The sequence below is a fragment of the Pungitius pungitius genome, chromosome 5 (genome assembly GCF_949316345.1).
Source record: "Pungitius pungitius chromosome 5, fPunPun2.1, whole genome shotgun sequence".
Classification (NCBI taxonomy): Eukaryota; Metazoa; Chordata; class Actinopteri; order Perciformes; family Gasterosteidae; genus Pungitius; species Pungitius pungitius.
In genome coordinates, this window is record NC_084904.1 from 6,896,231 (window position 1) to 6,908,357 (window position 12,127).

The following is a 12,127-nucleotide window of genomic DNA, read 5'->3' on the forward strand; positions in this document are numbered from 1 at the left end:
TCATGTAAAGGTTGGTTATGGAGGGTTAAAGGATCAACCCAAATATATAACTTACTTATGTGTTTTCCCTAGTATTGCTGTTGTAAAGCACTGTTGCTTGTTAACCCTTTAAGGAAGGGAGGTAATGTGGGAGGGGGTCATAACTAAACATACATATTATTGCAGACTATCATGATTTTATTTCTATTTTTGTACTTTGTAGTTATTAATCTGCCTCACTTTTATTGCCCTGCCTCAGACGTTACTTAATTTCATGTCCTACAGCTATATGAAAGTGTACAAACCATGAAAATTAGGCTTGAATATGAAAGTTAATTTACATGTGAAAAACAATACAAATGATTAGAAGGTCCTATATAAATGTTATTCATTCTTACTAAAGTGAGCAGAATAAACTGAGATAGACAAGGCCTCTAAAACTTTACACCTTTATGTATCCCATTCATCAAATTCAAATTGCAAATTGTGATTGTCCTGCTGTGAGAAAAAATTGTTCTTTTTTCCCCACACACAGTAAGAGATTTACTCACAGTAAACCCATCAGAAAGAATACGTTGCATGTTGCATTTTATGAATTTTGTGTTGTATTTGTGTTGCAGATGTTCAGAAAAGAAGCCTGTGAGGTATAAGTACAAGTAAAAATCTCCCAGCTGTGGTAAAAGGGAAAAGGCAGCAACACAAACCATCTGTAAACCCATCTTATCAGGGAGAGTTGTACGCGGATGAATCCCTCTCACTGGTTCTATTAGTTCATTCCTTAGTTAACTCTAGCTCTACCTGCTTGAATTTGGATGTGTTATCTACGAGCAGAGGCAGACGAATTGAGACAAATGAAAGTGTGTCGGCACAAGGCCTACCTGTCGTTTGTCTCTGGCCAGACACTCTTTGTCCCAACGTTGCTGCACCTGTTTGAGCTTCACGTGGAGCTTCTGGACCTCATCCACTTCCTCCTTCTTCCTCTCTAAACCCCTCTTCTCTACTTCCTCTTTCTTCTTATCGACACTCTTCTGCTTATCCTGCTCCTGGATGACAACGGAAACCTCCGGTCGTTATTTCCTAAAAAACTCTCACTGATATGCGTGTGGTAAAGATAATATTATTTGGGTATAGATATCATGTGATTGATACCAGATGGAGCTGAGGTCTTTCTCCCTCCAGGAGGAGGAGCCTCTGGACTTCATAGCAGCTGTCCTGGACGGTCACGGCAGCCTGGCAACACAGAGAGGAGACACGTGATCAGCCTGCAGACACTCACCCTGTCCCCCGTGCATCCGGCGCATTTGACCCTCCTCACCTGCAGACTGTAGAGGAGCTGAGTCAGACTCTGAACGCTCTCTGCCACCTACAGAAAGGCTGTGTTATTACAGGGAGAGTCACAATGCAGGTTTATTTGATCATGGCGGCTGTACCTTCAACAGCGTCCCTTTGGCGTCTCTTCTTCTCAGCTCGACAGCCGGGCTCCACGGCGCGCCGTCCAGCCCCGCCAGCTCGCCGTCTGATCCAGGAGAGGCGGAGCTTATGCTGAGAGTGCTCAGGTAATCCGCTGCGGCAACGAGAAGCAAACGTCACGCCGACGTCCACCTGCATCGGTGAAGACCGAGCGATGCAGAGTGGGAGGAACTTGAATTTAAGCACAAGCGGCCAGAACTCACGCTCCGATGGAGACTCGTGTACGCTGCTCCCCCGGCTGTCGTAGCCGCAGCACTCCGGTCCTCGGGCCGGGGAGCCGTCACTCTTTACGGTAAGGCCATCCCCACTTTGCAGAATGGAGATCAGGTTCTCCGCTGCGGAGGGAGCAAAACCCATGAGAGTGTTCTGCCAAGTTTGATTTTTCCATGCAAACAAGGACAAGAAACCTACAATTTAGCATTCGGTTTAAATAACTATTTAATGTTGTTCCCTAAAGTATTGTTTAATTCAAACAAATAAATGTGCTTCTGAGCTTTGCCAAGCTGCCTCTCATTTGATTAAAAGTCATGTACACTCTATAAAATTGGAGTGAGCTATGAAAGGAATGACACACAAACAACAAACTCAATTTTACATCTGTGTTTGAAGCAAGTGGCAGCTTCTTCAACACACTGTGAGGTTCCTCAAACTATGCTCCTATATGAAATAAGATACACCATGAGACATGGAATGCTTTAGGAATGATACATCAAAACCATGGCATAAACACGTGTTTTAAGTTCACGAAAGCTGATTGTGAAATATCGGCCACCTGAAAAATGTCATATTCAGAGAATGGTTGTACTAAGCTCCATCTTCTTGTGTTTTTGTTTTTACAAAAATATAAAAGAAGGATAGCAACAGCTATGCACAAATGGATGGGTAACGTCACAGTGACGATATCTGCATCTTTAATCCAAGCTATGGTCTGAACTGAATTGCAGTTGGTTTAATAATAAGACAGGCTACTTTACGAGGAGAAGGCCAATGTTTGAAAAAGTCTGCCAATAAGATGCATTCAGGTTAATGTTTTCATGTAGGTTAAAACACTAATCATACATGTTAACCATGATCAGGCTTGTTAACTACGTACAGTAGCCCCTCGTCCCCCTCTCTCACCTTCCCTGAGCGCTGCTGTGAGCAGCGCAGAGACCTGTCGCGGCGTCTCGCCGCGTGGGTCCGTCGGCACCAGCAGGTGGCGCTGTGCACAGGGTTCTGGAGAGCTGAGGGTAAACTGCGTGAGCTCGGCATAGAGCTGTAACTTCTCCTCCAGGCTGTTGCAGATTAGCTGGTCTTGACCCGACAGCGTCTCTGCACACACGGAACACTGCGATCAGGACCTGGGGGGGGTGTTTGGTGGGTCTCCTATGGGACGGTGGACAGGAGAAAGGTTCTCACCTTGGAACTTGGCGATCTTCTGAACTCTGACCTCTGCCACTCGCCTGGACTCCTCTATCTCGGCAGTTCGCTCCTCCTCCTCCTCCTCTTCCTCAGGACAACTGCCGGGCAAATACAGCTTAGGTGACACACTAATCTAAATTAACCAGGCGTGCATACACACAAACACACACACACACATTCATGCAGACTCACTAAGAAGAAACACTGACAGACACTGTGGACACACACCTCTCCACAGCTTGTCGTATGTGTCTCATCCACGCGTTCCTCTCGTCTCGGGTGTTGGTGTGGACTTCATACATCTCCGGCCCCACCGAGGAGGCGGAGATGAGGAACATCCCTCTCTCCTCGTTGGCTACTTCTCGAACAATGAGCTTTTGCAAAGGGATTACGGGCGGCTTCTGGTCCTGAAACAAAATGCAGGTTAAACTGGTGTGATGATTTATAGAAAGGTGAAATATGAGCGGTTTGATTTCAAAGACTTCTTACCACCGCAGCAAACACGAAGCGTTGATCCTTCTCTTGTAGGAAGACTAGAACGTCTGTGAGCAGGAGAGCCAGAGTGTCTGAGAAGGGAAGATAACAGATCCGTGTGGATTGGAGCTCGGTTCAACTCAAAAGATCCTGCGGGCCAGACGGCGTGCAGCACACCTTTCAGCCGTCCCGTGGCGGTCTTCCAGTAGACCAGCCCTTTATACTGCAGAACCCTGTGCTGGCTGTGCAGGTCCTGTTTGCGGAACACCTTGTCGTTCTTTAGCTTGGCGAAACTCTTGTTCTCCAGCCGCACCAGCACTTCCTGGAGTTCCTGAAACCTCTCGTGCCTATTCACCGTCAGGTCCACCGCGGCAATGATGTCACGGATCTGGGCCAGGGCCCTCGACAGGTCATAGTGTTCCTGACTTTCCTCTGTAGGGGAGAAAGACGGATGGCATTCAAGTCATATTTGACCTCGGCAAAAGCACTTTATAAATGTATTTCCAATTAGACGTAACAGGTTTGTAAAGAAACACCGGCCCGCTGCTTATAAAGAAAGGTCTATGGAGACGTATTTTAATTAAGTAGATGATCTCTTTCTTCAGGAAATATGTCACAAAATATAAACATTTTAAGGTTGTCATGAAAATATGTTCAGAAAGATTACTTACCACGAGTGTAATGTAGTATCCTCTCCAGCAGCACCGGGTACTTGGTGATGCGCTGAGTGACCAGCAGGATGAACTCTGGCACCTCTCTCCGCCTCACCAGAGTGTTGTTGCTCTGTTGCTGTGAGCAGAGCGGTTAACACCAAAATGAGCACCTGGTCAAACAAAGACATGCTGTGAAGCACTTAAGAAGTCTGGAAGCAGGAGCCTACTTTGACAAAGTTTTGCAGTTTTTTGTTCTGTTGCTGGAGCTCTTTGAAGACATTGACGGCCTCGGTGTGATGGCTGCAGAACTCTCCGTACACCTGCTTCATCTCCTCGGCGTATTCGTCTGAGAACTAGGCGAGAGGGGCCGTGAGAGGTCGATCGGATACATTATCCGTGCTCAGTTTATGTGCGCGAAGCCGTCCCAACCGACCTGCTCTAGCAGAATGTCTCCAATCTGGTGGATGAGGTAATTGCCGGGGGTGTCGGTGTGGGCGGCGGCCTGTCGGCGCTCCAGCAGCGCTCCGAAGAGGTTCTTGTGAAAGAGAAGCAGGGGGTCCAAGCAGGGGAAGATCCGAGCCACACAGTCCCAGTCGAGCTGCAGCTCTTCCAGCATGCCTCTCCGGAACACCCCCGACATGACCGTCAGGGTCTGGATGTGGTGCAGCTCCGTCTGCATCAGCTCTAAGTGGGAGGGGCCGGGAACAGTGGGCGGAGGGATTACTAAAGGCAAATTGTTGTTCTGTGATTCTTTGGCTCCACCCCCTCAGGTGGGACTTAGTAAACACAGCGCATTAAGCTACATTTAGTCAAATTGTCCCACCGTAAATGACTTCCTGTCGCTTGATGGTGTGCCTGTCGTGCTGCAGGCAGAACTCGGGGCTGACCGCCAGACTCCAGGACTCCACGTCCAGGCCCAGCTCCTCAGCGGACAGGCCGCTCATCAGGGGAGCGTCCACGCCATCTGAGTGGGACAGAAGCCGTGAACCATGTCTTTCTCCTTTTTCCTCTCTTCTTGAAATTTTTTACATCTGCAGCGTGTCCAGAAGTGATGTTGCCCTTTATTGATGGAGGTCTTGTGAGGTATATTTAGATCTTTATGTGAGGCTCTCATGGTTGCTCTCATGGTTGCACTGGAAAGCCACCCAAAATCTTTTAAATCCCTTTCATAAAAATTCATCATTGGGAACATTTTATTTGATGTAAATGTGAACATAGTTTCCTTATATTTTATTCTCTTCCTCTTGCACTATGGTGCCTTGTTGTCCATTGTCTAACAGTCTGATGTTATGCGCCAACCGCCAAGTCAAACTCCTGAAATATTTTGGTAATAAATGTTGATTATTCGAGATGTTTGCTTACTTACTTACTTACTTTTTTTGTCATTTATTCATTAGTTTTGCTAAAGGAATATTTGTTGTGTAGTACAATTCATTTATTTTTTATGACTTATGTGTAACAGCTGGTGTCCATGGTGTAACCTAGGAGGCGACAGGTGGAAGTGTAGGAGAGACAGTGAGAGGATATCCTTTGTACTTTTGTTTTGTTGAATAAATGATGTACAGGGAAGTCCTTTGGCTGCATAAACCACCGTAAAACCACTACTATCTTTATTAGCCCAGTGTTGGCGAATGGCGTGGCAAGCTTCCCTTTTTCTCACCGTGTGTGGCGGTTGGCAGCTCGGTGGATGTTGGCGTCGCCGTGACCGGCGTTCCCTCATCAGCCAGCACGCCGTTAGTCCAAGCCGTGACGGCGCCCTCCCCGCCCGGCGCCGCTGCGTCGCTCAGCCGCCTGCACAGAGACAAAATGTTTTTTCCATCAACATTCATTGCTTATGAATTACCACAGGGGTATAATCCAACTTTTACATGCACACACATAACACAATTTCCTTTTCTTTTGGTGTCCATCTTATGCATCTATTTGTAATTTTGTAAAATATTTTAATAGTATATAGGTGGAGGCTTTAAATAAGCCGAGTTGTTTGCATGGGTGTGAACTATGATCACATCCATTTAGAGCATTTCAGTTCAGTGTTTGTACTAGAATGATGTATCTAGAACCACCTGATGAGGGATGCATTTATACATCCTACCTGCTGTCTATCGAGATGGAGAAGCTTTTGGAGAGAGGGCCGATGGTTTCTCTCTTCTCCCTGGTCGTCGTAGGCAGTGAAGCTGAGGAGCAGAATGTGGACGGAGAGTTGTCTTTCACAGAGTCTGGGGACAACAAGAAGAGGAATTAGTCACACTTTCTCCTTCCGCAGATGAATAATTCAAATGCTAGGTTGAGGTTGTCCCAGAGAGCGGTGACCCGATGTTGTGACGAGGTCCGCGGGGCTCTTTCATTGTTCAGCCGGGCCCCTTGTGACAAGGTGTTGTCGTAATGGATGCTGAGCGTGTTTGACCTCGACATCCTTGCCGGACATCAAACACACTGACGGTTGACACAGCATACGGCAGGAAAATAAAAGCTCCCCTCAGTGCAAGGTAGGCAACTCGAGTTCAGCACACACACACACAATCCAGACAAGAGCCCCCCGCTGAGGCAGATTAAAATGTAACTTTTTTTTACCACGGAAAAAAACAACAAGTACAGGGGAGGGTGGGGAGGGGATTCTCGACAGCAGGGGAAACAAGGGAGGACAGGTAAAAAACTTAATCAAAGACCAAGGGAGGACACACTATGGGAGGAGGGGAGGGGGGCACGCTGTAATATTTGACTCACTGTGTGGGAGAGACATGGTCTTGCTTTTCAGCAGCAACGCATTCCTCTCCTGCGGCTTCTGAGGAGACACCAAACCACGTGAAGCGCTTGTAATCGCAGGGCGACAATTTCACCTGACACCAGAGCCGACTTAACAAACAACAAGGCCGAAGAGCAGCCTCGTCACGCGCGTTGTTACCCGACGCCAGTTTGACGTCTTCAAACACATTCCGCCGCGAGTTCTTTTGTCACCAGTGGTGGAATTTAAGTCTTCCTGTTGTACCCGCTTCCCTTTCAGCCTGTCGCTGATTTATGTTTGGGTTTTTTGGGCCTTTATGAGACTGCACAGGCAAGTGTGTCAGGGAACACGGGGACGGGCAGAGGGAAGGAGCTGCGCTGAGTCTGCAGATCCTGCGTGAACTTATTGGTTTCAGAGTCTAAATAGTGTGAGAGTGGCTGATTTTTAGTTGTGTACTTGAAGGCAGCCAGGTGAGCTTTTCTCTACCAGTGGTCAAGGACGCTCAGGGTGCAGGCGGTTGGTTCGACGCGGTTCCGCTAACATTGACCCAAAGACGCATAGAGAAAGACAAAAACGTATTTCCTTCTTTGGCTCCATGCCAATGGTTCACCCTTTCACTAACGTAGGATTTGATATATTAAAAAAAATTGGCTTGGCAAATGTTTTGGCCGGAACGGGAATGCGCTCTTTTGTTCCGAGGCCCCTTTATTCCAAAATACAGTCATGTAGTAGTCATGTGATTAAAATAGGTTTTCCAGTGATGTTACGCAGTAGAGGCTGAACATTTTCAGTATTCGAACTTTGAGTATAGATCAAACACCAATTGAGCCAGACCCAACTATACCCATTGTGATAGTATCCATATCTATACTTTTTGTTAGTCTTGTAGCACAAAATTAGATAAGCAGATATGTTTTCCTCCCCAGCGACAGAAGACTTTGTGGAGTAAAGCTATAGAATATGGGTGGTGGTGGTCCTTTAATGATCTTAAAAATATACTATACATTGTATTTTCCCCTCTTATTTGAAATGATTGTTGGTTTGACAGGAGAGAAGAAGTGTGTGATGGTCGTGTATACCTTGCCGCATGCTGCCACAGACTCTCGACAGCTTTTGTGCACATTGAGGAAACAGTCTACGGACAAAAACAAATCATCAAATGATTGGTATCAAACCAAATGACCACATTTCTGTCATCTGTGTCCACATAGCTGCCTAGCAGCGACCCCCCCCCCCCCCCCCCCCCCCCCCCCCCCCCATACCTCTTCCGCTCGGAGGAAAACAGTGAGGCGGCACGTGCAAAGAGCTTTTACACAAACCCTAAAACAAGTTGTGCCACCACGGGACATAAACACAGCGACAGTAAGACTCACTGGAGCACTGCAGCAGCTCCTTCCCAGAAACAGGCCTGTCGCAGCCCACACACAGAGCGGCACCAGGGGGGGGCGCCGAGACAAACTGGTGTCCGTTAGCGACTCCCGCCTTCTCCTTCCCCTCCTTTGCCTCTTTCCCCTTCACCTGAAACACAGGTCAACAACATTTCCAGGCACATTCATTGGGCACCGGGTGCAGTGGGAGCACCAGAAGGCACAGGGAGGCCCGGCCGGGTCCCCCTGCTGCTCCAACACACCTGTTGAAGTGGAGCTGGTTGTGGATGAAGGGGCCCCCTGAGTGAGGCCTCGTGTTTACCTTGTGAAAGTCCAATGGGACGACTGCTGTTGTGGTGCTTCATTCTCAGAGGGGGGGGGGGGTCCTCTGTGCGTGTGCGATAGAGCCGTGTTTATTTTCTCATCGGACTCTTGGAGTGCACGTTTTGTCCCGTGACCTTTTGTACTTCTTTGTTCTGCCGCACATACAGGCACGCATGTTCTTGAACACACACACACACACATGTTTGATGAGATCGTACTATGGTATGTGTTTTGGTTCCTCTTGTGTGTGTGTGTGTGTGGTGTGAGGTGGGGGTCTGTGCGTTATGTAACAGGATATTTTCACTGCGTCCCGTTGCTAAGACCGGAGCAGAGGGGAATTTCTTTTTCCTCCCTCACCAAATAAAGGCACCGCACCGCAGACAACAGGCTCCTCAGAGGAGGAATTTGTACTGGGCCTGTGCCGCCCGAGGTGGTAAAGCTTTCTCTGGGGAGGTCCTTCCAGGCTCCTCAAAGTACAGATTTTAAACATGCAGCGATGGGACGTCTTAGCTCACCTTGGTCTTGTTGCGGGTGCTGGACATCCTGCTCTTGAGGAAGCTGAAGGTCCGGCTGACTTTGTACTTCTCCGACTCGACCTTGGAGGGGATTATGTACTTATCCCACTCCTCGTCCTCGATCCTGTTTCAGCATGAACACGTCAGTCAGCGGCCATCACAGTGCTTCTCATACACTAAGAGCTAGATAATCAGGTATATCGGAGTCATGCTGAAATGAATTATTGTCCAGACGGTCTTCCAGGAACACTGGTCCACACACTATGTCTCTCAACAACATGCTTGGCATGCTTGGAAGTCACTATGGACTCTAGGGGATGCTATTTTTAGTCCAACCGTGGCAAGATGCAATTGATAATGTGTCAACTATTAGCAGCAACTTATGCTTCGAACATCAAGCACTCGAGGTGAGGAGACAATAGAAATTAAAGAAGAGGAACATGCACATCAAAGATGCTGTGACCCGCAGTAACAAAATAAAAGAAGATTACATACAACTGCAGAAAAAGAATCCGTGTGGTTAATGGATGAGTTGGGGAATGGGTTGTTTTTTTCTCATGGGGGTGGTTAGAGTGAGTTAAGCCACACATGCATGGCTGCGAGGCCGCTCTGGAGAACACATACTCTTTGAGGAACTCTGTGAGGGTGAGGTGTTGGAGCGATGCACTGCTCTCCTCCTCCGCTGACTGGGCCCGCTTACGGAAACCCAAACGCCTGCTTGGACACGACACACCTCAGACTGGGTTGTAGTGTTTCCGTGGACTCAGAATGTGAATATTAATGTGTGGCATTTAAGATAAGAGTTTACACTACTGGGCTTAATCTAGACAATGTGTGTAGTGTCATATTGAGGTGATGACTACATTTGGATGGATCCTGATATGTTGACATATTAGTTAGTGAGTCTCATAAGGCTGATGTTGTACTGAGATACTGAGATGAAACATTATCATACAATAATGTTATGATGTAATGTAAAGGTAATTGCCTCACATGATCATCTAAAAATGTTCCCTTACAATCAAGCGACATATGGTTATCATGTAAGCGTGCGAAAAATGTATGAGGCGGCCACGTGAAATGAATTAAAAAATGAGGGTGGACTTATGAGATGAAAACAAAAGGAGGCAAAACGTGAAGATGTGCCAGAGGGTGAGATCGTAAAGCCAATGTTAATTCAATGAGCCTGTTAAACACCGATCACCAAAACATATATTAGAGCACGCTACAAATTCAGTATCACACCTAGAAGATGAACTATGGTGTATTCAAGGTATCAAGGGCAGCAGAGTTTGGATGTTTATTATGTGGAGGTTGCAATCATAGTATATTGTGTCTTCAGCCGTCTAAAAGAAACTAGGACACGTGCTTCACACTGTGACCCACGCCACACGTTCTACACTGGAAATACACACCAAAGCCTGCAATTGTTCTGTACTTGGAAAAAAAACTCCTTTTTTACCTCTTTTCTCTGGTGGTCTCAGTCAGGGTGAAGGCCCTCTGCTCTGTAAAGAACAAAAAGTAACAGGGAAAGGCAGATGAGTTTGGTCGAAAAATGTGTGAAATTGAGTCTGGAACCAGCAAAACCCTAAAAACATCACACACAGTTTGGCTCCCAAGAGCCAGATGACACCAAAGATGAAAAACCAGGAGGAAAACAAAAAATAGGCAGTCGCCTCAGGGTAGAAACATCTCCTCCTTCAGAAGGTCCAAAAGACATACATAGAGAGCATTTTGTCCAGCGCCTCTGGAAATACATATATGTATAAAAGAAGAAGCAGTCGTAAAGATCCACATGTGTAATATAATCATTTAAATGAGGGGACTTTGGAACACTGTTTTTTTAAAAGGCATGCTTGTGATTTTCAAGCAATTCTAAATAATCAATCTGTTCCCCCTTAAGACAGCTGTTTTTGCATTGCATATTGCAAAAAACTAAACCCCACCACAAATTAAGGGCTGCACGATGGGGTCTCATGACAAACATCGTTGTTCTGCAAAGAAATGTGTTGAATCAATAGAAACTTCAGACAACCCCCCCCCCCATTCTCCATCTGGTGTACTAAAATCACACTAGGGCACTTTAAATATCCCAGGCACGACTTCCAATTGTGCAACTCTTGCGAATCCCCGGATCGGCTGAATTGAGGCGCGGCAGCATCCAGCTGTTCCTGTGCTCACCAGCGGGGTTGAGACGAGAGATGGTGCATGGAGCAGCACCAGAACGCCGACTCTAAACACTTACATACTTCACAGAGGGACGCTTGATTTACGACACCTGTCTGCCACTGAGACATGTGGCTATTCAGCTGGTTCCCGGGGGAACACACAAGGTCACGGAGAAAAAAAAAAGGGGGGGGGGGGGGGGGGGTCAAAGTTGACTCACCTTCTGCCTGGTCGGTGATGGCGGCGTCCTGATTCAGCAGCGGCGATGGCTTGGCCTTGGGGGAGGAAAAAGAGTAAGAGCGCAGGCGGACCTCGGCTTCCTCCGGGCTCTGTGGAGAGGAAAGGAAGCCCATCAGAAGGAAATGGATCCGGCAGAGCGGAAAGTTCAAATTTGGGAGCAGGAAACTTGACTTTAAGTCCACATTATGTGTTTGCAACGTGTTTTACTTTTACTGTTTTAATGTGCTTGTAGGTGAACTTTAACTGTAAGTTTTGACCCAATGGCAAAGGTTTAATTGATGTATGGATGAGAGAAACCGTATATTGAAGGTGTACCTTGACGGGGGGGGAGTGCAGGCGGTTAAAGTCTGGTGACGTCTCGAGAGAGTCCCTCTCCTCTCTGGGGCTGGATCGCAGGACGGACTGCTTCTTCACGGACGAGCAGGGGTAGGAGTGTCCCAGTATGTCTTCCTCTCCACTATCGCACTCCAGGCTAGGACTACGCACACGCACACACACAAACACACACAAGAGTTGGGAACAAATGGAATCTTTTCATATACACGTTCACATTTGTTGGAATGGAGGACTCACACAAGCATTTTACTAAGATTTGAGATTCAGATTCGATGAATAAGATTTGTGGAATTGATTCTGGTCTTCATCATGCTAGGATTGATGTTTTTAAAAGGCAACAACACTAACAACAACTACTAACCATGACCCCCCCATTGAAAAACACATCACTGAATTAACAAAAACAAAAGTCCCCTAAAAAAAAAAAATCCACTTCCCTGGGGAGCAGTTGTTTTAGTTTATAGTTTGTACAGCTGT

At 47.0% G+C, this 12,127-nt stretch overlaps 1 protein-coding gene across 3 annotated transcripts in view; it reads right to left on the reverse strand.

Moving 5' to 3' along the window:
• Positions 1 to 12,127, reverse strand: part of LOC119224742 (rho guanine nucleotide exchange factor 28-like) — a 37,435-nt gene that overhangs the window by 2,637 nt on the left and 22,671 nt on the right. For 2 of the 3 annotated variants that reach the window (XM_037482012.2, XM_062562288.1), the window contains 24 exons: positions 11,630 to 11,792; positions 11,295 to 11,403; positions 10,371 to 10,413; positions 9,533 to 9,622; positions 8,909 to 9,032; positions 8,076 to 8,220; positions 7,782 to 7,837; positions 6,705 to 6,762; positions 6,073 to 6,196; positions 5,638 to 5,768; positions 4,801 to 4,941; positions 4,411 to 4,661; positions 4,205 to 4,330; positions 3,996 to 4,113; positions 3,502 to 3,756; positions 3,340 to 3,416; positions 3,079 to 3,257; positions 2,848 to 2,948; positions 2,569 to 2,760; positions 1,653 to 1,784; positions 1,410 to 1,543; positions 1,295 to 1,342; positions 1,129 to 1,209; positions 858 to 1,022 (listed from right to left, as the gene is read on the reverse strand). In XM_037482012.2, coding sequence (XP_037337909.2) covers positions 858 to 1,022; positions 1,129 to 1,209; positions 1,295 to 1,342; positions 1,410 to 1,543; positions 1,653 to 1,784; positions 2,569 to 2,760; positions 2,848 to 2,948; positions 3,079 to 3,257; positions 3,340 to 3,416; positions 3,502 to 3,756; positions 3,996 to 4,113; positions 4,205 to 4,330; positions 4,411 to 4,661; positions 4,801 to 4,941; positions 5,638 to 5,768; positions 6,073 to 6,196; positions 6,705 to 6,762; positions 7,782 to 7,837; positions 8,076 to 8,220; positions 8,909 to 9,032; positions 9,533 to 9,622; positions 10,371 to 10,413; positions 11,295 to 11,403; positions 11,630 to 11,792 — 3,043 coding nt within the window. The remainder of the gene's footprint in view (positions 1 to 857; positions 1,023 to 1,128; positions 1,210 to 1,294; positions 1,343 to 1,409; positions 1,544 to 1,652; positions 1,785 to 2,568; positions 2,761 to 2,847; positions 2,949 to 3,078; positions 3,258 to 3,339; positions 3,417 to 3,501; positions 3,757 to 3,995; positions 4,114 to 4,204; positions 4,331 to 4,410; positions 4,662 to 4,800; positions 4,942 to 5,637; positions 5,769 to 6,072; positions 6,197 to 6,704; positions 6,763 to 7,781; positions 7,838 to 8,075; positions 8,221 to 8,908; positions 9,033 to 9,532; positions 9,623 to 10,370; positions 10,414 to 11,294; positions 11,404 to 11,629; positions 11,793 to 12,127) is intronic. The other variant, XM_062562287.1, reaches the window with a different exon arrangement.